This window comes from Dasypus novemcinctus, chromosome 5, assembly GCF_030445035.2.
Source record: "Dasypus novemcinctus isolate mDasNov1 chromosome 5, mDasNov1.1.hap2, whole genome shotgun sequence".
Classification (NCBI taxonomy): domain Eukaryota; kingdom Metazoa; phylum Chordata; class Mammalia; order Cingulata; family Dasypodidae; genus Dasypus; species Dasypus novemcinctus.
In genome coordinates, this window is record NC_080677.1 from 141,321,540 (window position 1) to 141,348,302 (window position 26,763).

The window sequence follows — 26,763 nt, forward strand, 5'->3', positions numbered from 1 at the left end:
TCAGCTGGCACAGACTGAAAATCAGAAGTCTACCAGGGCAACTGCAGTCATCTTAGGACCCACACTGCATAGACTGCTGTCCACACCTGCAGCTCCATCCCTGCCCCAGGTAGTGAAGAAAGGGATTTGAAGCTCCATCAGTCTCTCTGGGCAACTACAGTCTAGGCCTGCACTTGGATTATTCCACATAGCTGTGACTCTGTCGCTACCCTTAGCAAAGGAGAAAGTTGGAAGAAACTTTATTGGTCCCTGGTGCAATGAGGGCAGCTTGAGCCTCCACAGCTTACAGCACCAACTACATGCTTGGCTCCTACTGCGTAACCAGCAAGGGAGAAATGATAGGAAGCCCTAAACTAGAGAGAAAAACTGCACCCAGAAAAAATAATCTAGTAAGCCAGATGCCAAGACACCAACAAAATATTAAAATCCACACCAAGAAAAAGGAAGCTATGGCCCAGTTAAAGGAAGAAGATAAGCCTCCAAATGACATAAAGGAGTTAAGACAACTATTATAGACCTTCAAACAAATCTCCTTAATAAATTCAATGAGATGGCTAAAGAGATTAAGGACATTAAGAAGACACTGGTGAGCACAAAGAAGAATTTGAAAGCATACATAGAAAAATAGCAGATCTTATGGGAATGAAAGGTGCAATCAATGAAATTAAAAAAACATTGGAATCATATAATAGCAGATTTGAGGAGGCAGAAGAAAGGATTGGTGAGCTTGAAGAAATGGCCTCTGAAAGTGAACATACAAAAGAACAGTTGAAGGAAAGAATGGAAAAAATTGAACAAGGTCTCAGGGAAATAAAGGACAGCAAAAGGCATGCAAATATACATGTCATGGGTGTCCCAGAAGGAGAAGAGAAGGGAAAAGGGGCAGAAGGAATATTTAAAGAAATAACGGTAGAAAATTTCCCAACCCTTTTGAAGGACATAGATATCCCTGTCCAAGAAGCACAACATACTCCCATCCGAAAAAATCCAAATAGACCGACTCTGAGACACATACTCATCAGAATGTCAAAGGCCAAAGACAAAGAGAGAATTCTGAGAGTAGCAAGAGAAAAGCAAGGCATAACGTATAAGGGATATCCAATAAGATTAAGTGCTGATTTCTCACCAGAAACCAGGAAGGCAAGAAGACAGTGGTCTGATATATTTAAGATACAAGAGAAAAACTTCCAGCAAAGAAGTTTATATCCAGCAAGACTATTATTCACAAATGAGGGTGAAATTAGAATATTCACAGTTAAAAAGAAACTGAGAGAATTTCTAAGCAAGAGACCAGATTTTCAGGAAACACTGAAGTGTGCTAGAGCCTAAAAAGAAAAAACAGGAAAGAGGGACCCGGAAGAAAGTCTAGAAATGAAGATTATATCAATAAAAGTAACTAAAATTGTCAAAAGAGTGGTGAAAATAAAATATGACAGATAAAACTCAAATAAATAGTCAGGAATAAACTTAACCAATGATGTAAAGAGCTTGTATTCAGAAAACTGTAACTCGATGTTAAAACAAATCAAAAAAGCCCTAAATAACTTGAAGAACATTCCATGCTCATGGATTGGAAGACTAAATATCATTAAGATGTCAATTCTACTCAAACTGATAAACAGATTTAATGCAATCCCAATAAAAATTCCACCAGCATTAAAAAAAAAAAAAAAATTGAAGGCGGCAGACTTGGCCCAGTGGCTAGGGCGTCCGTCTACCACGTGGGAGGTCCGTGGTTCAAACCCCGGGCCTCCTTGACCCGTGTGGAGCTGGCCCATGCGCAGTGCTGATTTGCACAAGGAGTGCCCTGCCACGCAGGGGTGTTCCCCGCGTAGGGGAGCCCCAAGCGCAAGGAGTGTGCCCCATAAGGAGAGTCGCCCAGCGTGAAAGAAAGTGCAGCCTGCCCAGGAATGGTGCCGCACACATGGAGAGCTGACACAACAAGATGACACAGAGAAAAGAAACACAGATTCCCGTGCCACTGACAACAACAGAAGCGGACAAAGAAGACCCAGCAAATAGACACAGAGAACAGACAACCGGCGTGGGGGAGAGAGAAGGGGAGAGAAATAAATAAATAAATCTTTAAAAAAAAAAGGAAAACACGATCATTAAATTTATTTGGCAGGGTAAAACGTTCTGAATAGCCAGAAACATCATAAAAAAGAAAAGTGAACCCTCATGTCCAGACTTAAATCATAATACCTACCTATAGTGGTAAAAACAACATGGTACTGGACTAAAGACAGACACAACAGACCAATGGAACCAAATTTATGGTTCAGAAACAGACCCTCACAGGTATGGTCAAGTGATTTTTGACTAGCTTGTCAAATTCACACAGCTCAGGTAGAACAATCCATTCAACAAATGGTGCTGAAAGAACTAGATATCCATAGCTGAAAGAAGGAAAGAGGACCCCTCTCACACCTTATCCAAAAACTAACTCAAAATGGATCAAAAGACTAAAAATAAAAGCAAGAACCATAAAACTTCTAGAAGAAATTATTGGAAAATATCTTTAAGACCTAGTGGTAGGTGGTGGATTCTAAGAGGAGGTAAAAGAGGGACTGAGTGAACTACTGATGTTTAATGTATGTAGAAGTTTTAATTAGCTTTACTGTAAAATTGTGGAAATGTATAGAGTGGATGGTAACACACACAGCTAGTTTATAAATGGGGATGAGACTGAAAATAGTAGTCTAGTTATGTAAATGCCAATTGACAGAATGCTTGAGAATAATCTAGGAACTGGATAGCACAGTAAACCAAGAGGTGGGTGAGAATTGTGGATGATGGTACAGATGCAAGAATGTCCTTTGTTAGCTAGAACAAATGTGTATCACTACTACAGGGTGTTGGAAATGTGGAGAAGCATTTGGGAAAAATACAGCTGGAGTGGCCTATGGACTATGGTTAGTAGTAATAATATAACCTTCTTGCGTCTATGCAAAAGATGTACTGTATTGATACTGAGGCAGTATGGAAAATGTGAGCCAAATGTACACTATGGACATGGCAATAATCAGATATTATTTTATCTGTAGCAAATGACACACCACATTGTGGTGTGTTGATGTAGGGGTGTTTTTTGGGAATTCTGCACATGTGCATAATTGTTTTGTAAGTTTACAACTTCTGCCATTAAAAAATATATTTAAAAAATAATAATAGGGTGGGTTAGGGGAAAAACACACCAAGTGTAAGAAAAGAACTATGATTAGTAGTAAGATTTTGACAGTGTTTTTTCATAGTCTGTAACAAACGTCTCATGACAACACAAGGTGTTGGTGGAAGGTTGATGTATGGGACCCCTGTATGATGTTATGTATGTTTGCTTTGTAAATTCACAACTTTTACTATATACTTAATTGTTTATGTATGTTCATATATAGATGATTTAAAGGTAATAATCGGATTGGTTAGGGGAAAAATACTTTTAGTAGTAATATTTTGACAATGCTCTTTAATCCTTAGTCAAAAAGGTTTTAAAAACAATGCAAGTTATTGGTGGTAGGGTGAGATGTTATATATGTTTGTTTTGTAAGTTCACAACAATTACACATTTACTGTTTTATGTATGTTTATATATGAGTGACATATTTCAATAAATGAAAATAATACAAAACAAAACAAACAAACAAAAAATGATCTGCAGGTCTCTCCCAGGCCCTCCTTAGCCCTCACTGTCATCGTGGCTGGCTCCTCAGCTCACTTTTAAGGCATTGCTAAAATGCCATCTGCTCCGTGAGGACTACCTGACCACCCTATTTAAAATGGAAACTCCTCTTTCCTGACCTCCTTTATCATTGTGAATTGTTTTATTTTTCTTATAGCACTTGTTACACTTTTTAACTTCTATGATTTCTATTTTATTATGTCTATTGTTTATTATCTGACCTAACCCTCACTGTACTTAATTTATGCTCTGGGAGGGTGGCCATCTTTCTCTGTCTTGCTCATTGATCTGTCTGGATTGCCTAGAGAGTGCTTGGCTCAAGTTAGGCTCTTAATGAATATTCACTGAATGAAAACATTAATGAATAAATGAACGAATGAGGGTATTAACGCTCCTTGGAGGAGGACTATGATTTCTTTCTACACTACAGAATTAAATTCATGTCTAAATTTGGATAGCTCTGTAAAAGAATCTCTTACAATGTGTTCAGTCCATGAAACTTTCATTATGTGGCAGCAGTATAGTCCATGTTTTGAGCAGATGTCTTGTTAAGTATTTCTCTTTGTACAGATACAGGATCTGAGTATGAATAGAAAAAAAATCTGGGAATTTAAGTTTAAATTCTGTTCTTAATTCAGAATTCTCTGTGTGGACCAAAGGCAAACTTACTAAACAGTCGGTCTGGGCTAACTTGTTCTAAAAACTTTAACAGAGACTATTTTATTCAGATACTGGAGGATGTGATGTATAAGATTGTTTCTAGGGAAACGGACTTTGGCCCAGTGGTTAGGGCGTCCGTCTACCACATGGGAGGTCCGCGGTTCAAGCCCCAGGCCTCCTTGACCCGTGTGGAGCTGGCCCATGCGCAGTACTGATGCGCGCAAGGAGTGCTGTGCTACACAGGGGTGTCCCCGGCGTAGGGGAGCCCCACGCGCAAGGAGTGCACCCATAAGGAGAGCCGCCCAGCGCGAAGGAGGGAGCAGCCTGCCAAGGAATTGTTTCTAAAATATCTACCTGTGTGACATTTCTTTATAGTAGAGAAATATTACAGCAAACTCTCACTTATTTAGCAAACTAGTCTCAAAAGATTTGTTAATTACTTGTTCTAGATCAGCTCTCTTCCATTAAACTTTGTGCCATGGAAAGAAAAAAGATTTGCAGGGAAGCGGATGTGGTTCAAGTGATTAGGCTCCTGCCTACCACATAAGAGGTCCACAGTTCAGTTCCTAGTGCCTCCTAAAGAAGACAGCAAGCTGGCACGACGGGCAGGCATGTCAACTGACACAACAAAATGACACAAGAGACACAAGAGGAAAAACATAACAAGAGACACAACAAAGCAGGGAAGAGAGTTGGCTTAAGAGATTAGGCACCTCCCTCCCACACCAGAGGTCACAGGTTGAGTTTCTGGTGCCTCTTAAAGAAACAAAGAAGACGAACAGACATAGCAAGTGCAAACAAGGGGGTGGGGAAAGCTAAAAAAAATAAAATAAATCTTAAAAAAAAAAAAAGATTTGCATCAGATAAATATTAAAAGGTACTACACTTACCTCCCGTACTTTTGAATGCACTGGAGACTTCCTTTGAAGATGGATTCCATGATACATGAAGTCCTGAATGCAATCGTTTTCAATTGTCTAGAATCATAAATGTAACATGAGGTATTGGTATGTGTGTTTGTGCATGTGTGTGCATATATACACATATATGTAGCATGATAGGCAGTACAACATTATAAGTACAAAGGAAAGAGTCTGATATGTTCATCTTGAGTTTAGTGAGGGGAAAAAAATCCTATATCCTTTAATCAGAGGTTTTTAACTCCATGGCTCAGAATTCTTTTGGTTTTCATAAACTAAAGAGAATGCTTAGCTTTTCTCTTATTTGAGAAATATCAAATTTGTGATAAATGGCAGAGCAAGCATTTACCTACCATTAGTTCAAGTCCAGAAACTGATCCAAGTATAAGCAGAGAAGTGCAGTAGTGAGTAAGATGCAGGCCTGCAAAGCTCAATTCTTTTGCGTTATCCCCCAACCTGGATAACGTTTAGAAGACTGAATCTGTTCCAAAGGCCTCCCTAGAACTGAAAACTAAACAATTTCTAAGGTAGAAGCCAGAGTTCCCAAATGGATGAAATGAGATCTTTCAGGACTGCCACTAAGAACTTAGGGGCAGAGAAAGGGGGATGTTGGAAGCTCCTCAATAACCCAGTTTACTCAAGTTCCTCCAGGTCAGAATGACTGAAGAAAGGGCAAACCTTCAACAATACAGCACTACCTATGAAAGTAAATCTGAATCTTTAGAGCTAACTACAAGAATAGTAAATATTCAAATGTCATTGGCATAGGTTTTAAGGAAAAGAGAGAAAACAATGCTCTAGAATATGAGATTTAAAGACTTAACGAGCAAATGCCATGCAGGGGATTTGGATTTTAAACATTTTTTTAATGCAAAAATAAATTTTAAGAAAAACAGGATGTTTAAATCTGGCCTAATAATTTTTATCAAAAAAATTACTAATTCTGTGAGGCTTACTAATGTCATTATATAACCATATTTTTAGGGATTAATATTGAAGTTCATAGAAATGAAATGATATGTTTGGGATTTGAAAGAAGGGAGGGAAGAAGAAGAAGAAAGTGAAACTGAAAAGTTCTAATTATTGGCACTAATTTGGCATACATCTAGTCAAATAATTAAGTTTTTAATACAAAAATTTTAAAGAGGGGGGACAAAACACTGAGGACAAAACATTCCTTTCTATGAACAAGTTTTATGCAGTAGTAAAACACATTTAAAAAAAAAAAAAAAAAGCATAATGATGCCCTGCCTTTACCGCTTTCACCCCGCAAAATTATACATTTTAAACTTTTAAACGATATCAGCACATGATAAAACTGACAATTTGTTTTGTTTTCTAGAAGTCAGTGAGAAATTTCAGCATATAAATCAAGCTTAGAGTTGGGCATGAGAGCAAAGTTCACAAAAACAGAAACTCCTAACAACATAACAGGTTAACTCTATCTCTATCCTGCAAACTGCCTCCTTCCATCTCCAGTTCCTGGCCCACTCTCCCAAAGAGGAAAAAGAAAAGACAATAAAAGAAGGTATTGCAAAAGTACCCTTTATGACTAATTTGAAACAAAATTTTTATTCTCAGAAGGAAAGAAAACACATTTGAGAACTTAATATGAAAAAAAAGTAAGGAATATAAAACAAAGACGACATTCTCTCTCAAAAGAGGATTTTCTTCCAATGTTTAATTGTGACTGTGAATTTTATAGCTGGCTCTTTATAATATAATTATATAGTCATTAAAGGTTAGCCATATTCAAAATGAGTATCTTTAAATTCTCAAAAGTAATATACGCAAAAGAAGTGACTTGTGAGTCTCAAGCAGTACTGTCTAATAGAAATATGACCACAAATGCATTTACATTTTCTGATAGTCACATTAAAAACAGTGAAGAGAAACAGGCAAAATTAAATTAATAATAATATGTTTTGTTTAACCTAGTATATCTAAAATACTATCATTTCAAATGCAATCAACATTTAAAAATATATATTAATGAGACGTTTTACACACTTTTTTATTCTGTATTAAGCCCTTGAAATCTGGTGTGTATTTTATACTTATATCTCAAATCATGCTAACCACATTTCAAGTGCCCAACAGCCACATGTAAGTTAATAGCTATCATATAGAACAGTAAAGATCTAGGGCTACCCAAATGACAAGGAGCAAAATCTTGATGTAATTCACTCAAACCACACATCTCAATGAGTAATAAAATCTTAACTTAGTACTTAAGCCCATAAATGAAAATAAAAGGGAGCAAATACTATAGCACATCTCCATAAGATAGATAGTTTTTTGACAGAGAATATGAACACAGGTTTTAAATAACTCTTCCCTGATCACTTAACAACAACCAGTATACAATAAATACAAGTGTTAACATTTATTAAAATGAAAAGAAAATACCTCCAATATTTTCCCTGAAGCTTTTTTCCAAGCTCTGAAATAAATTTCTGCAATGTGAACCATCAAAATTCTGCACCAAAACAAAATATACAGATGCATTTTTTTTCATGTAATTTCAAAGAATTATACTTTTAGAGTGTATCATTTTGGTTACTCTCCAACCCTACGCAAAAATAAACTTAGTTTAAACAATTACTTTACAAATTATCTGCAGAAATGTTATCTACCTGTAGCAGAAACCAGAAAAAGGAAAAATTTTGAAACAGTAGATTGAAGTGATTGTTTTTTTCCTCCTCAGTCAAGGTTTCATCAGAACTTTACGATTTTCTGTGAAACCACAAGAACAAAAGCCCAGACCAAATTATAAAGTCAAATGATTTTTAAATAAAAACACATTTTTAGACTTGGAGACATTCTGGATCTTCAGGCTAGTAATTTCCTCAGGTATTAAGAGCCAAAGATACCAGAGTAGACTCTGAAATCATAAAAGTTTAGAAATCCTTAAGTTCAGTTCAAATATTCTAAAAGTAAAAAAATGTGCGAAAACATTTTAGTAAATAGCAGGAGCTTTGTAATCAAAGAAATCAAGAATCAAATTCAAACTCAATACTTATACAGCTGTCTGACATTGGGAAAGTTAGTAACCAAAGCCCACCTCAAAAGATGTTTTGAGGATTCAATTTTAAAAAGCACATTAAATACTTAGCAGTATTGCAGATAAAGAACTTAGCATTGGGAAGCGGACTTGGCCCAATGGATAGGGTGTCTGCCTACCACATGGGAGGTCCGCAGTTCAAACCACGGGCCTCCTGAACCCATATGGAGCTGGCCCATGCGCAGTGCTGATGTGCGCAAGGAGTGCCCTGCCACGCAGGGGTGTCCCCCGCATAGGGAGCCCCATGTGCAAGGAGTGCACCCCGTAAGGAGAGCCGCACAGTTTGAAAGAAAGTGCAGCCTGCCCAAGAACAGCGACGCACACACGGAGAGCTGACACAACAAGATGACGCAACAAAAAGAAACACAGATTCCCAGTGCCACTGATAACGATAGAAACGGTCACAGAAGAACACACAGCAAATGGACACAGAGAGCAGACAACTGGGGGGGAGGAGGAGGGGAGAGAAATATAAATAAACAAACAAACAAATAGAACTTAGCATTGTTCCTAGCACAGAGCAAACATTTGCTATATTAATTAAGACTACTGCTATGTTCAAAGAGGTTGCAGAGCCAGGACCAGAGAGTATATTCCTAGATTTTTACACTGAAGTGTGCTTTCAACCAAACTACACAATTTATCTCATATTGAATTGAAAAGTATATATTACATTCAAAATATTATCAGATATGGTAGAGATATGACCATTATTAAAATATGTGGCCACAGGTGAGATTTAACTGGCAAAATTATTTGACTATATTAGGTTCACATTTTTAAATCTTAATTTCAAAGGTTATTACTGAAAAAGAATGATTTTCTACAGAAGGCAAAAAAAAAATCCAATGAAGTTATAATATATAATAAATGAGATTATTAAAGCTTCTGATAAATTAACAAAACTTAAAAGTCAGCTGTAAGGAAGCGGCTGTGGCTCAATCAGTTGGGCTCCCGTCTACCATATGGGAGGCCCTAGGTTTGCGTCCTGGGGCCTCCTTGTGAAGGCAGGTTTGCCTGCATGCTGCAGAGAGCCACTGGCCCAAGCGACATGGAGTGCCCCCCGGCCCACAAGCACCATGGATAGCCAACTCAGCAAGATGACACAACAAAAAGGGAGACAAGCAAAAATGCAGAAGAGCTCACAGCAAATGGACACATAGAGAAGACAGCACAACAAGCTGCAAGACACAGAAGAACGCACAGCAAATGGACTGAGAGCAGAGAGCATACAAAAAGCTGCAAGGGTGGGTGGGTTTAAAAAAAAAAGTCAGCGTAGTAGTTTGAGACCGTATATACCCCAGAAAAGATGATGTCCTTATAGCTAATCCATTCCTGTGGGTACAAACCTATAGTAAGTAGGACCCTTTGATTAAACTACTTCAATTAAGGGCCTTTTATTAGATTATTTCAATAAGGCATGACCTAGGGTGGGTCTTCATCCTCTTATTAGAGTCCTTTATAAACAAAATGAATATGGAGAGGCACACAGGAAAGATCTAGGTACTCAGAGAGGAACCCAAAAAAGCTGAGAAAAAAAGAAAGCCACAAAACCAAGAAGCTAAAATCAATGGAACGCAGGTGAGAGAAAGCCACAGGAGGAACAGCCAGAAGCTGAAAGCAATGGAGCATGGAGGAGAAGGCAGAGACCGGCAGATACCACCATTGTGCCCTAACATGTGCCAGGAATCCAGGATCACTGGCAGCTGTGTCTTCAAGAAGAGAGTTTTGACTAATATCTTGATTTGGACAATTTTTCTTACCCTCAGAACTGTAAACTTATGTAATAAAGCCTCATTGTAAAAGCCAATCCATTTCTGGTATATTGACTTGGCAGCCTTTAGATAACTAAAACATCATGTCAAACAGAATCTTTCAAAACCAGATTAAGACAACACAAAATATTATTTTTAATACTTACTTTTGTAATCCCTGTAACTGATTTTTAATTGTCCCATGGATCATTTTAATAAAGTTTATATTCCAATTGAAGAGAGAACTAAGAAATCTTCTTCCCTATAAATTAAAAAAAAGCATTTAATGTTAAAATCGCAATGTTATCAATAACTATAAAACAATTCTTTGGATGCTTAACCTTAAAGTTTGCTATTATTAACAATGGAAGTATAAATAAATATAATTTAGAATATTTATATGAAAGGTTAGCTCAGGGTGGGGGAAGGAATGCCTCAAGTGACAGTCACTTTCAGACATAAGCAGATTGGATGACGAACTGTTGGAGTCTTGGAGTTACAGAAGCCAGGAGAACAGATGAAGGGCAAGAAAACAATCTTCCCTTTTTCCTTGTATAACCTCAGGCACATAAAGATATATGGACAACTATAGTTTGAGACATTTACCATGCCATCTAACAATTAAATGTTCCATAAACATTTCCTGTCTCAGCTATATAACATAAAATGTAAAAACTGCTAAGAATGATAACATTTTAAATCTGGAATGGAACTGGACATCAGTTCATTTCATCTCTTATAAATGAAAAAAGCTGAAGACTTGTAAAGTTAAGAAGCGGTTTGCTAAGCTAGAATATTCAAATATATATAGAACTCAAGTTAAACAGGGGTGATAAATACATCATAAATATATCGTGTAATATTAATTTGCTTATATGCATGCTACCAGAATTACACATATGAACCTAAAAACTATGACTACAATATTTGCATTCTATAGAGTACATAAAATACATCTACCAAGAACTTCCCCATTGTCTCTTCATTGTTTACCAACACACCACTGAGCAGTCCCTGGAATCCTACAGAAATGCCAACACACTTTGACACAAACAGCAGGTTAACTATGCTTGCAACAGGCAGGTGAAAAAAACAATAGTTTTTATTAGAAGATGTTTATGGTTTACCCAGAATAATTGAACCCTGACCTGACCAAATTAATGATGCTTCCTACATTTATATACCTTAAATTCAAAGGAGCACATCAATTTAAAGGAAGTTTAAACACACATACATATATTTGCATTTATATTTGTTGTATACTGTTTACATATAAACCAATATAAATATATTTAGAAAAATAAACGTTATTCATCTGAATCCACTATGAACTTTTTACCCTCCCCAAATTAACAATCCTGAAAATACCTAGTTCACAGGCCACGCATTCAGCATTGCAATGATGATGATGTTCATGATAACAGCAATAACACCACAATCCAGCAACATTTTTCAAGTGCTTATTATATGACAGCCAGGCACTGTGCTAAAGGTTTAATATATATTACCTTTTGTTTATATGTATGACTGTGGTAGTATAAGATATATGTATTCCAGAAAATCATGTTCTTGAAACTGGTCCATGCCATTTGGTATGAACCTACTGTAGGTTGGACTGTTTGATTAATTACTTCAGTAAGGCATGACCCAGGGGTAAGTCTCAATTCTCTTATTAGAGTCCTCTATAAATGGATAAATACAGAGAGGGGGGCCACAGACACCGAGAGAAAGGTCTCCAGAAGCTGAGAGAGACCATCCTGGAAGCCAGAAGCTAAAACCAATGGAAGCAGGAGAGAGAAAGCCAACCCATTTCTGGTATATTGCCCTGGCAGCCTTTAGCTAACTAAAATAGTGATCTATTCATTTTTTTCTCATAGGAATCGTGTGAAATATCTACAGTTATTCCTATTTTACAGAAGAAAAAATTGAGAAGAGAAAAGTAGTCTGCCCAAGGTTCCTACCTATTAAGTGGTCTTAGTCTTAATCATAGATGGCCATCTAACCTAGCTGACTAGAAACTGTATAGTGGGTAATGGCAAAACTGAGTCAAATTCTGTCTCTAAAAACTATAAGTTATGAGTCTATGAGCAAATTCTTAGTTTAGGAGCTTCAGAGCTGGTATATCCTCCTTATGTAAAGCTTTCTCCATTACTTCAGGAAGAGTAATTACTTCCTCCTTTTGCCTCAAATGTAATTTATTACACTATATTATTATTTATTCAACAAAAATTTGTCTTTCCTGCTAGGTCATGAGCAACTGAAAACAAAAACTGCATTATTTCCTCTTTGCAACCCCAGCATGGGCAGATAGTCAATACTGAACAAACAACTACTGAAGAATCCCAAGACAATAGAACTAATTATGCAAGAGACTTCTGTAACTTTTAATTCTTTTTAAGCACATTAATAAAAATAAAAGATGAAATTAATGTTAACAATATATTTATGTGATCCAATATATCTAAAATATTATCACTCAATATGTAATAAATATAAAAATTATTGAGATATTTTATATTCTTTTTGTATACTAAGTCTTTGAAATCCAGTGTATATTTGTTTACACTTAAGGCACATCTCAATTCAGAGTAAGCATATCTCAAATGCTCAATAGCCACCCATGGCTGGCTAGTGGCCACATTACTGGATAGCCCAGCAATAGGTCTTAAATCTCTCTTTGGATTTACTGGATAGGTAGAAGAAAGAAACCAAGAATATTCTGTGATAAGGATTTTGAGTATATGACAAACTGAAATTAAGGCAGAGGGTCAGATGTGATCCATAGGGAATTACTTTCTCAACCTTATTTTTAATCATTCTTAACATTTAAAATGCAATTACGTTTCCCCCCAGGATTCACAGAGCCACCTGTTACCAACTGATTTAATGATGAAATAACCAATAACTTGTAAAATGTTTGCTTTATACTGCCAAGAGGTAAAAATAATGTGTAATAAATGTAATAGTTCTTTATAGCTCAGCCTACTCTTTAAAATACTGAACACATTAGAAACAGCAACCACATGAACTTAGGAAAAATATCTATTAAAATGCATCTCACAGAGACCAAAAGAGAAAACCCTATTTACCTCTTCTTTCTTGATATAATTAACATTTATGAAGCACTCAAGCAGCATATCTTTAATTTCTCTACTTTCCTCCAAATCATAATCAAAACAATATAAAGCTTGATGCATACGCCAAAGCCGACATATATCTGCACCCTAGGAATGACATAAAAAAGAAAAATGTTTAGAGTTTTTAAAAACAGTAAGGTCATATTTCATATTAAGTAAAAGAACCTTTTTTATCATAGATAATCATAATTTTAGATTCATTACAGGAAATAGCGACAAGTAAAACAGACTTTAAATTTGCAAAATGTCACTTGTAGCTCTAGAGAACAATTTTTTAAAACATAGGTAAAAATAACCAGATATATTGATTTACAGTACTATTCAACAGAACTTTCTGTGATGATAAAAATGTTCTATGTACACTGTTCAGTATAGTAGCCATTAGCCATGTTTGGTTACTGAGATATTAAAATGTGCCAGAGGAACCAAATTTTTTTAACTTCAAATTAAATTCAAATAGCTACATGTGTCCAGTGCCTACTGAACTGAACAGCCCAGGAATAGAATATTAGGAAGACACTGAAAATAAATTTAGACTCAAGAGCTAAATAAAATTGACAGGGAAAATTAACTTTTTTTTTTTTTAAGATTTATTGTTTATTTATTTCTCTCCCCTCCCCGCCCCCAGTAGTCTGCTTTCTGTTTCCATTCGCTGTGTGTTCTTCTGTGTTCGCCTGTATTCTTGTCAGCAGCACCAGGAATCTGTGTCTCTTTTTGTTGCATCATCTTGCTGCATCAGCTCCCCATCTGTGCAGCCCCACTCCTGGGCAGGCTGCACGTTTTTTGTGTGGGGCGGTTCCCCTTACGGGACGTACTCCTTGCACGTGGGGCTCCCCTATGCGGGGGACACCCCTGTATGGCACGGCATGGCACTCAGCATTGCATGTGGGTCAGCTTCACCACACGGGTCAGGAGGTCCTGGGTTTGTTCCTTGGACCTCCCATGTGGTAGGCGGATGCTCATTTCATTGAGCCAAATCCGCTTCCTGGAAAATCAATTTTAAAAAGACAAATAATGCTAGCATTAAGGATAAATGTTAATACAAAAAAGTGTTTCTCAATCATTTCCATCACCAGCAAGGAAAATCAGAGAGCCAGCTGAGGTTTCAGTCAAAACAAGGTTTTATCCTTCTAAAAAACTTTGCTTCTTTGAGAGGCTATAGTGAGATAGACTCTCAGACACTGCTGGTAAAAATGTAAAGTGGTACCAAGTTTTCTGGAAAACTAATGGCAATGTGTATCAGGAGCCTTCAAGTAAATTGACTTAGTAAATTTCAAGGAATATAGAAAGTAGAGAGAAAAAGGGGAAAAAAGTCAAAAGAAATATCCCAAATATCCCTTTAAAGAAAAATAGTCATCTTGGCTGGCATAATTATGGGTGATTTTTATTTTTCTCTATAGCTCTCTTCATTTTTCCAATTTCCTATAATTAATGTAAATATATGTTATCCTGATCAAGGGAAAAATACTTTTCCCCCTAGATTTCTGAACAGTATAACAAAAATTAAGGTACGGAAAACATACAGACCACCTCCAAATACGCTGAAAGTAACTCAATCCTTGAATTAAATATCGTGGAATATGGAGGCCATGGAAATGCATCACTCAGATCTCCTTCAAGAGAACCTGCTATGGGAAATAACTGACTGACAGCCTCAGCTTCTGCCCTTTTGGATTCACCACCATGTTCACACAAAGGCCACTACTTCCCCTGGCTGCTCCCAACCAAAGACTGAGCATGGTGGGAGTACCAGTGCCAGGCCATTTCTTCCCAGTGCAGGACTTCTTCTAAGAGGAAACTTCGGCTTATAAAACTCCCCATTGGTATATCCAGAACTTTCTTAGAATAGCACTGCAGTCTGTTGAGACAATTCTAACCTGCTCTTCCATCATTCCCACTCTCGCTTTATAGTTGTCACACCTATATCATGGGCTATGCCTTTTCCTGTATCATAAGTCTATACCTATTCCTCCCCCATCCTTCACTGGGCTTTCATCCAATAAACTTCCTGCACATCCAATCCCATCTTTGTGTATGTCCCTTGGACTGTTAGTTGCCTTCCTTTCTACTAAAAAGATCCCTAATTTTTCTACGGATAGCAATGTGCCACTGTAAACTCCACTTTCCAGTTGGTAGAGGTGGTCATTTGACACAGTCTGGCCACTGGCTGTAAGATGAGAATTTCTGAAAAGATCTGGCCCTTCCTGATCCCCTCTTTAATCTTCCTGCCTGGAACTCAAACAAGAAGGTAGAGGTAGAGCAGCTATCTTGCAACCATGAAGTTACAAGAAGGATAAAAATCACAAATTAAGTATGATGGAAGAAAAAGACTGGCATATTAATCACAGTGTGGAGCTGCCACACCAAGCCCTGACTTCCTATATCTGAACTTTTTTTTTTAACGTAAACTTTATTTCAAATTCAGAAAATAAAATAACAGACAAAAGGCAGCTTAACAAGGTATGAAAGCATTACTCCAAAAAAATTCCATCCAGGCACTTTTATCACATATAATCCTAAAAACAAACCTCAATTGTTCCTCCAGTTTTAGAAAGATATGCAGATGAACACAAATTGGTTAGAAGACATGATCAAGGTCTCCTTGTTCATAAAGAAAACGAAGAAAATGAAATGCTTAATCATATTCATATCTCATAAAACTAAACTCCTCATTCTTTTTTTACCTTTAGCATTTACATAGTATTTTCTTTGCTTTTGCTACAAAAATATTATTTTACTATTCACTATAGTCTATAAGTTACATTAGTTATATTTTCCCCATGTAACACCATATTCTTAACACCCTGTAGTAAAAACACTCGTGTTTATATTATTAACCACAATCCTTATCCACCACCAAAATCTGAAATTTTAATTAAAAATCCTCTAATTAGTGAAGCCACTATAGTCAGGTCTCTGTTACCCACAGCCAAACACAATTCATAACTGATATAAGAACAAACACTTCTGAATTATATAAAAAATTAATAAACATACTGTTTTAGTCTCAAGACTCTTCCGTAATAACATGATAAAAGCAGTTTTTCCCATATCTTCTTTGGCAGGGAGGCCTTTCTCCCACCAAGTAACACACAAATCCTGAATGGAACTCCGTAGTTTTTGTTCAGATTCAGGTAATGCATATAAAATACCTAAAACAGAGTATAAAAATTATTCAATTGTTAAAACAAGTTTCTATTAATTCAAATTAAACAGTTTAGAATATGAAGACTTTGCATATTATAAAGGTTTGCTAAGGAAGTAAAATTAGTTTATGTTTACCTTATAAAAAGATTTGTATACATTATTTGTAGAATGCAAATGATGTTAATTTAAAAGTTGTTTTACTGTTATGAAAGCAGATCTAACAGAACAGAATTTTAGAACTGGAAGTCTCAGCAAGATCATATTACTCAAACTTGTAATTGTAAAGAGACAGAAATAGAGACTATTAAAATTTAAGTGCAATGTTCAAGGTAACACTTAAAGCCTAATACAAATGAGGTCTACTGACCACTGATCCAGTACAACCAGGCCTCAATATGTTAGCCCTAAATTTTGGCTCGTAGGTTAAAAAAAAGTAAAAGCAAGCATTAAAATTGATGAAAACCTGCAGTCCTTCAATTAACAGAAAAGCTCAAGAATTAATAATACTAATGATGTGCTCACAATTATAATCCATAGATACCTGAATTCATTACACTAATAAAATGTAAAATTCCAGAAGTAACTGGGAAGTTGAAAGCAACTACAATGTTAGCAGCATTAATCATTTTACCAAACAGTTATTTGCAGACTATGTAAAATAACAATCCGGTAGTGACATTCACAAGTATCTGGATGCTATTTTTATATTGGTGGGGTTAACTTTTTTTTTATTTTTAAAATTTTATTTATTTATTTATTCCCCATCCCCTTGCGGCTTGTTCTCTGTGTCCATTTGCTACGTGGTTTTTTTTTTCTTTGCTTGTCTCCCTTTGTTGCATCATCTTGCTGCATCGGCTCTCCAGCCAGGGTTTACGTCCCAGGGCCTCCCATATGGTAGACAGGAGCCCAACTGATTGAGCCACAGCCACTTTCCATGGCTGGGTTAACTTTTTAATTACACTCTTATTCAATGCAAGAATTCAGAATAAAACAACATACTAAACATACTAAACAGAATAAAACAACATATTAAACATACATAACTCCAAATGAGAATGAGAACGGAAAGCTTGATCAGAGAATACTTCAACTGAAACTAATCATGCTTACATAATGAGGGATAAGTGTACTTGGAGATTTTTTATAAAACACTTGAAATAAAATCAAATATCTTTTATATCTATAAAATGCTTTTACATAAATATTTCATAATTTTCTCATTTACTCAAAGTACTGCTCCTCTTAAATTAATAAGTCTTACATTTAATTAAACGTTAAAAGTATAAATTTTAACATAGTAAAACTCCCCAAGGAGCCAAAAATAATTCCTCAGATCATGTTTATAACATAATTAAAGAAAAAAGTTCAATGTCGCAATTTTTGGGTAAATGGAAACTATCCAGCCGTAATCATAAGTTGAGAAAATTTTAATAAGAATATTTCCTTCTTTAACAATCTCTTGATCATTGGTCTATTAAGTCAAATAAGATATTCCTGAAAAGCATACAAACAATAGCAATTGGTTGCTCAGTAATGTACATCTTTATCAGCTGAAACACTTTAACATAGCTTAAATTAAACTAATTATTCAGGATAACCCATAAAGTATACTCATTTGTCCCTTTCCTAGCTGTAATAAAGGAGCTTGAATACAAAGATGTACCTTAATACCAATTCGACTTCAAAATTTAGCAAAGTTCATGAAAATAAGTAGCATCCTTTTACATGGTACCAATTTATAAAAATGCCACATTATAGCAAAGGCAACTTACCATTTAATATAACAGCACATTCAAGTAAGGCTTCATAGTTCTCATTTTCATTTACTACAGATACAGAAGTAATAATCACAGATGTAACTGCATGAATTATTTCTATGTTTTTTTCCTATTAAAAAAAGCAAAGCACCAGTGAATTAAAATCACTCAATTTTTAAAAGAAATTTAAAACACACTAAATTTCTAAAAGTCAAGTCATGCTTGTAAAAAGTGAATTAAAGTCGAATACAAGTTAGTTGTCCTAGCAAGAACAGCAAAACTAATACCAGATAAATAATGGCACAAATGAAAAGTGGGTGAAACTATAATAAATGGACTTAAAATCTAAAATCCTAACTTATAACATCAAATTTTTCTAAAGTCCCTCACTTTAACTTAAAATTATAGACAGTAAACAATCACTTTTTAACAACAAATGGGGACAACGTCTACTTTTGAACGACCAATACTACCATTTTTGAATCATGCTTTATTTCCATATTGTCTTCACCCTTGATTTCGACCATGTGCCAGCCATCCACTGGGCTTTCTAACAACACATCTGTTAATAAATTCTTGAGCCTTTGCCATAATTCTTCTTTCTGTTTCCTTGATAATTCATCTAGTAATTCATTTAGGTTGAAAGGATCAGAGGTATCTTTCTGCAAAATAAAGAGTAAATGTTACATTTCAATACAAAAAAATTGCCCAATCCTTTTTATAATAACAGCAAAAGAAAAATGTAATGCTAACTTAGCTATGAGTTCAAGAGTGGTTGCGGTTTTCAAAATCCATTTACAAAAGGGGGAAAGTGCAGGGATTATCAGATAGTAAGCAGCACATTCCTCCTGTCTGTTCTTCTCCAGCTTCATAATCTTAAAGTTTAAAATTTCATCCACTTCACAAAATTCGCTCTAAATTCAATTCAAATTTCCACCACTTCCAGGCCCCTAATTAGGTTACAAAACTATGCTACAATTAAAATAACAACAATAGCAATGCAATAATGTATATTAATTTCACTTTAAGGTCTTTCTCACCCTGACTGCACCCTCATTATCAGCCTTCCAGTTTTCCTTAGATATCATTCTCTCCCATTAGCCAATGAGAATATTTAAAATCTTCTCAACTACCCTCAAAATCCCTAAACCACAACCACTTCCTCCCACTGTTAGTAAATGACCTCACCTATTCGTTGATAAAGCAAACAGAAGCCATTATCAAAAGGGCATAGAAGAATCACAAATTATAACCTATTCAAGATGGCGGAGAAGCTTCACGTCTCCATCCCCCCAAAAAACTGAACAATCAGCAAGAACTGGCAGGAACATCTTTCTCAAAGCTCCAGAAAACAGATAAAGGCCTGCAGTAACAAAATGAATGCCAAATCAAGAAAAAGGCCACTTTAAAGCTGTAGGATCTCATGGCACCAACTGGTCCCAACCCTATCCCCTCACCAGCTCAGCACAGAGCTAGCCTACACTCCCAGTATGGATCCCTGGTCCCAGTTACAGAGGGAGCAGAATAATCCTTGTTCACATACTGGAAACTATGTCTGGCCCAGTTTGTCTGTTGGTGACCTGAGGGACTCAATGTCCCATACTTGCCCTGGGTGTATAAGGCAACTGACAGAGCTCTCCTACAGAACAGCTGTGCAAGAACAGTTAAGTAGATTTCCATGGGACAATGGATGGAAGACTCCTAGGGCAAGGGATTGCTGACTACAGGTCATACAGTGTAGCACCCTGGGACCATGAGGAAACTGTTTTCAAGGGAAGAGAGGACTTTCAGATCCAGGTAAAAGGAGGAATGCCTAAGGCCAAATGCACATGCTCAAGACAAAAGGCATGCACAGAAAGGACCAAGGAGGTCCCTATGTTTCCGCCTGGAGCTTTTCTCTAAACTCACTGTACTGGTAAGCTCTGAGAGAGAGCACTCCCACAGGTCAATCCACAAGGACAGGGAAAAATGCTTTCTTTTTTTCCTTCATTGATTTATTTAGTTAGTTTGTTAGCTACTGACATTCAAGGAAAGCTCTGTCATAACACTACCTGGATACAGTCTTAAGGAACAGACACCTCAAAGTCTAAATTCCAGTGATAACAGACTAAAATATCAAAATGTTCGGATTTCAACAAAAGGTTATAAAATATACAAAGAAATAGAAAGCAGTGGCCCAGACAAGGGAAAGGATTAAAGCATTAAAAGACATCAATAGGCAATGCTCCAAGATATGTTCATCAAATGTGGCAAATGTATCACACTAATGAAGTATGTTGTTGATGTGGGAAAATGTGGGAGTGTTAGAGAGCGGGACATATGGGAGTCCCCTATATTTTTTGTGTAACATTTATGCAATCTAAGTTTCTTTTTAAAAATAAAAAAGTATATTATAAAGTAAAATAAAAGGCATTTCAAACTTAAAAAAAAAAAAAAAAGACATCAATAAGGAAGATAAGACTGGGACATTCCAAACCAAAGACTTAAAAATTGGCCCTCAATATGCTCAACGAGCTAAAGAAAAATATGGACAAAGACCTGAAGGAAATCAGGAAAGAGACAAATGAACATAAAGAGAGTATCAACAGAGAGATGGAAACTTTGAAAAGGAAACATTGCTGAAGACCGCAGTAATCAAAATTTTTAAAAAACCCTAGCAGGACTTAGCAACACATTAGAGCTGGCAGAAGAAAGAAACAGCAAACTTAAATATAAGACAATTGAAATCATCAAATCTGAGAACAGAAAGAACAATGGGAAAAAAAGTAAACAGAGCCTGAGGAACCTGTGAGACATCATCAAGTGTACCAATATATGCACTGTCAGAGTCCCAGAAGGAGAAGAATGAGAATATCAAAGAAATAACTGTTGAAAACATTCCAAATTTTATAAGACATTAATATACACATCCAAGATACTCAACAGACTCCAAACATGATAAACCAAAATAGCCCCACACTGTGCCATGTTATAGTCACTGTCAAATAACAAAAATAGAGCATTCTGAAAACTGCAAAAGGGAAGCAACATGTCATATACAAGAGAACCTCAATAATATTAAAGGCTGATTTCTCATCAAAAACCATGGAAGCAAGAAGGCAGTAGAAAGATATATTTAAAGTACTAATTTTTTAAAAAAAAAACTTGACCATTAAGAAATCTCTATGTGGCAAAACAGTCTTTCAAAAATGACAAAGAATTAAAACATTCCCAGATAAAAGCAGAGAGAATTCATCACTAGACCAGTCCTACAAAAAAACACTAAAGCAAGGGTTATTAACTTCTTTTGTTCTACAGACCCTTTTGCCAGTCAGGTGAAAACCACAGACCCCTTACTAAGTCCACACTACACTGCGTATTATTTAACAAATATATCACACTTGCACTAACACATCCCCACAAGAATTTTTTCTTGAGTTTAAATTCAAGCTCACAGATCCCTTGTTAAGAACCCCTGCACTAAAGGAAGTTCTGCAAGTTGAAAGAAAAGGACAGAAGACTGATTGAAACTACATAAAGAAATAAACATCTCCAGTAAAAGATAACAGGGATGAATATAAATGCCAGTAGCAATGTATTTTTGGTTCATAACACTAATTTTTAGTTCCTATAGAATCTAAAAAGCAAATGCATAAAAATGTAGTAATCAATGGTTTTGGACTCAATGTATAAACATGTAATGTGTAAATTTAGATGAAGGTACATAGGAACACAGTTTGCATATACTTTTTTAAGATTTATTTTTTATTTATTTCTCTCCCCTTCCCCACCCCCCCCCCCCCCAGTTGTCTGCTTTCTGTGTCCATTCGCTGTGTGTTCTTCTGTGTCCACTTGTATTCTTGTCAGAGGCACCCGGAATCTGTGTCTCTTTTTGTTGTGTCATCTTGCTCCATCAGCTCTCCGTGTGTACGGCGCCATTCCTGGACAGGCAGCACTTTTGCACTGGGTGGCTCTCCTTACATGGCGCACTCCTTGCGCATGGGGCACCCCTGTGTGGCATGGCACTCCTTGCGTGCATCAGCACTGCGTGTGGGCCAGCTCATCACATGGTTCAGGAGGCCCTGGGTTTGAACCTTGGACCTCCTATGTGGTAGGCGGACAACCTATCCATTGGGCCAAATCCGCTTCCCTGCATATACTCTTGAAGTTAGCTGATATCAAAGCACATGAGATTGTTATATATTTAGGGTACTAATTTGGAGCCCCAAAGTAATCACAAAGAAAACCATCAGAGAACATGCAAATTCATAAAGACAGAAAGTAGAGGTCCACGGGTAGGGAGAAGGAGCAATGGTAATGGGGAGATAATGCAAAATAAGTGCAGGATTTCTGTTTGGGATGATGGGAAAGTTCTAGTATTGGATGGTGGGGGAGGGTAATGCAACAATGTGAATGATTAATCTCAATTAATGGTATGATTTGGAAGGGGTTGGAATCGGAAGATTTATGTTGTATATGTTTCCACAATTAAAAGAAAAATAAGATATACTAAGAGATAATGGCAAATGCAATGTATGACACTGGATAGAATCTAAAAATGGAGAAAAGGTTCATAAGGATACTAATGGAACGTAAGAAAAAATTGGAATATCGAATACAAGCATTAGATCAAAGTTTCTTGAACTTGATAACTGCATTTAAGCTACACGTGTGAATATCTTTGTTCATAGGAAATGCACACGGAAGTATTATGTGTTCAAGGATTATGATGTATGCAACCTGCTCTCAAATGGTCAGAAAATGGATGGATGGGTGGATGAATGGATGGAAGGAGGGAGGGTGGGAAGGGAGGAAATGAGAAAGGGAGGGCAGGAGTTATGAGAAAAAAAGAAACAGCAAAGGTGGCAAAATGTTAAAACTGGTGGATTTGAGCATTAGGAGGGCTAAGAGTATGTTGGAGACTCCCCGTATGGAGTCTGTATTATTTTTGCAGTCATCATGTAAGTTTGAAATTTTTTCAAAGTAAAAAGTTCAAAAAAATAATAATAAGGCATAGACACCAGCATAAAGGGGCTTTCTGTGATCAAAACAGTAACAGCAATGGATTATAACCTGTCAAATAAGAATAAATGAGAAAGTTCTTGCAGGAGAATGAATAAAGAAGGAATAATGCATTTGAAAAAAATTACAATTCTATAGCCATCATAGTAATAATTGAGTCAGTCAAGAATCATCAATGGATGCTAAAACTAGTGGGTAAAAGTCTGATGAAGAACAGGATATTTGCATAGCCACAGAAGAATTTCCCCATAGATTACTTACTAATTAAAAAGGGGAAATAACACTTTATAGTAAGTGAACTGGCTGGCATCATCCTAACCAAATGATCAAAATTACCACCACCAATAATGGGACAAGCTTACATGATGTGCTTTCCAACATTAGTACACTGAAAAGGACATAACATTGTTTATGTAGTTCCTGCCAAAACACATAAACTGAATCTAAACAGACCATTACACAAATATGAACTGAAGGATATGCCACACACAAAAAAAAGGCGTGCATTCTTCAAAATTGTCAATGTCATGACAAAGTAATATTGAGAAATTTTCCCAGATTAAAGAAAACTAACAAGATATGACAACTAAATACAATGTGTTTTACTGCTTTGGATCCTGGATCTTCCGGAAAAGATACTGCTATAAAGGATATAATTGAGACAGTTGTAGAAATTTGAATATGGGCCACAGATCTATCTCAACTTTTCTGTAAGCTTGCAATGATTTCAAAAGTTAACAACAACCACAACAAAGTAAGAGACAGAGATAGAGAGACAGAGGGAAAGAAAATAGAAGCCTTCATCTTTTCTTCCTTTCCCTCAAGGCCCCTCTCATATTCATTTTTCCATTACACCTCTCCCCATCCATGCCAGCCCCCTTCTTTATTGTCAACCCCAATCTCTATTGCTGCTTCCTATAAGGATTTAATTATACTCGTCTCATCTTACATTTTTTAAAAATCCAACAACTTTAATCCTCCCCTCCTCTCCAGCTGCCACCACTATTCTCTTACTAACAGCATTATCAATCTTATGTAACTAGATTTCTACACCCCCACAACTCCACTGCAACTGCTCTTGCCAAGGTCAGTGACATTCAGTAGCCTTTTATTCCATTGGGAACTACTGAACACTCCCCCCACTGTGAGAGGACCCTTTCTCAGTTTACCTCCTACCTCTCTGGGTGCTCAAGAGAAAAGCACACAAAGTCCTCACCAGGGCCTACCAGGACCCGGCCCCACTACTTCTCCAATAACTCCTACCATTCCTCCTTTCTCTCATTAAGTCCAGATCCATGGCTTTCCAAGCATGCTCCTGCTTCAGGGTTCTTTGACTTTCACATCCCTTTTGTCTACAATTCTCTTCCCCCAAATCTCCACATGGCTCAAACATACACTCATTTAATTCAGGTCTCTGACCAAATATCACCTCTTCAAAGACTTTCTCTAACCAATCTCAATTAAAATCACTCCCATCCTTTTTCCCTACTTCATTGTTTACATATTTGTCCATGTGTTTTTCTTTCTTAATCACTACAACATAAACTCCATCAGGGCAAACTTTGATTTGTAAGCCACTGTATCCCCAGAACCCAGAACACAGCCCGGCATATAAAAGGCACTTATGAAATACTTATCAAATAACTGAATTCTCCTCAGTCTTCTCTCTCTTTCTACTCCTCTATCACAGACTCTCAGAGTATGATAAAGATTGTGTTTTAGAATAATTGTTTTAAAATGCAAATTTGTTCCAAGGCAATTGATATATTAGGAAACAATTTGATCATACGGCAAATTTCTCATGTATGTGGCATTTCATTGGTAAGAAACACTAAGTGTTGGGAAGCAGATGTGGCTCAACTGATAGAGCATCCACCTACCATATGGGAGGTCCATGGGCCTCCTGGCCCATGTGGTGAGCTGGCCCACATGCAGTATTGATACATGCAAGGAATGCCGTGCCATGCAGGGGTGTCCCCCACATAGGGGAGCCCCACATGCAAGGAATGCGCCCTGCATTGAGCCGCCCCATGCAAAAAAAGCACAGTCCACCTAGGAGTGGTGCCACACACACAGAGAGCTGACATAGTAAGATACAACAAAAAGAGACGGATTCCCAGTGCCACCGAGAATGCAAGCGGACAAAGAAGAACACACAGCAAATGGACACAGAGAGTAGACAACAGGGGTGGGGAAAGGGAGAGAAATAAGTAATAAAAAAATAAATCTTAAAAAAAACACAAAACACTAAGTGGATAAAGAAAACCACCTATCTAAATGGAGCCATAGGATTATACAAAAGCACACATGCATTTACCTCATACATCTACCTGCATGTGTTATGAACCATATCCATCATATACACCCAATGCTACAACATTCCATTCATCCAACTTCAAATGACCTGGCTGCCGCCACCTCCCATTAACCCAGCAAGCTGCAACCCTTCCAAATGCCACCCTGGCCACATGCCCTCTCTTTGTCTTTTCCTCTTTGTTCTTAGACTATTTTGTATTCTTCTCTGTTCTTTCTACCTCTTATCTCTCACTCCTTTACTACCTCTCTTTGTTCTCTGCTTCTCACATACAAGATAAGTAGGTAGGTCAGTGGCAGCACAGGCACTCACTTTCACAAGCAAACTTCAGGATAGGTAAATAAAGTACTTTTTAGCAATGTAACATGTATAACATTGTGCTACCATTTTTATTAGCCTCTAATCTTTTGTTAGTATCACTGGCAAAGTTCTCAGTATCATGCTCTAACCCTATTTTCCCCATAAGCCCTGTAGATTTTATTGCCACTTTGCATAAAATCGGTGATTTTTAGTAAAGAATATGTTGGATAATAGTAAAACTTACTTGGTGAGTTCCATCTAACAGCTCTCAAAGCAATTTAAAATGCTAAACCTTTTCTTTAGTTCTTACCTGACCGAACTATGTGAAACTGCCATCATTCAATCGTATTTACTTATAATATCGCATTTTATATAGCTCAATAAAATATAATCAAGTGATAAATAATCCCACATATTTCCATTTACCTAAGGGCTACATGATGATTTAGGTACTGCGGCAGTTTGAGATTATTTATGAATTCCAAAGAGAGAGATTATGTTTGTAAACTGGTCTGTTCTTCTGGGCGTGATACCCTTTGATTATATTAGATCCAGCTAAAATGTCTGATTAAATTATGTTAAGATTGGGGCTTTGTTTCAACCACATCATTAAGGCAACTCAGTTTGATTTCCTGCCCCCTTTTGGGCTATGTAAATGGACAATAAATCAAGGAGATAGAAGTAGATACACAGAGAAAATACACAGAGGAAGAGAGACAACTCCAGAGACATGATACTCCAGGGAAGAGAGATGAGCTATTCACCTGATAGTTTGCAGCTGAGGAGACCAGAGGCCTGAGCAGCTGAGCAGGCCAGGAAACAAACAAGCCCTCCAGCCTACAGCTGAGATTGGAAGAAGCTAGGACCATGGAGCCTTAAGAGGAAAGGGGAAGGCTGAACCCTCAAGATGCCAACTGCCATCTTGCTTCAACACCTGGCGACAGATTTTGGTGAGGAACTAACCTTGAGGTGAACTCTTTAGAGCCTTGTAACTGCAAGCTTTTACCCCAAATAAATACACTTTATAAAA

At 36.8% G+C, this 26,763-nt stretch overlaps 1 protein-coding gene across 2 annotated transcripts in view; it reads right to left on the minus strand.

Annotated features, from left to right (window-relative positions):
- Nucleotides 1–26,763, minus strand: part of NCAPG2 (non-SMC condensin II complex subunit G2) — a 107,078-nt gene that overhangs the window by 75,008 nt on the left and 5,307 nt on the right. For both annotated transcript variants that reach the window (XM_058297619.1, XM_071215384.1), the window contains exons 4-10: nucleotides 18,592–18,780; nucleotides 18,134–18,248; nucleotides 16,212–16,366; nucleotides 13,167–13,301; nucleotides 10,245–10,339; nucleotides 7,669–7,738; nucleotides 5,230–5,316 (exon numbers count right to left, since the gene is read on the minus strand). In XM_058297619.1, coding sequence (XP_058153602.1) covers nucleotides 5,230–5,316; nucleotides 7,669–7,738; nucleotides 10,245–10,339; nucleotides 13,167–13,301; nucleotides 16,212–16,366; nucleotides 18,134–18,248; nucleotides 18,592–18,780 — 846 coding nt within the window. The remainder of the gene's footprint in view (nucleotides 1–5,229; nucleotides 5,317–7,668; nucleotides 7,739–10,244; nucleotides 10,340–13,166; nucleotides 13,302–16,211; nucleotides 16,367–18,133; nucleotides 18,249–18,591; nucleotides 18,781–26,763) is intronic.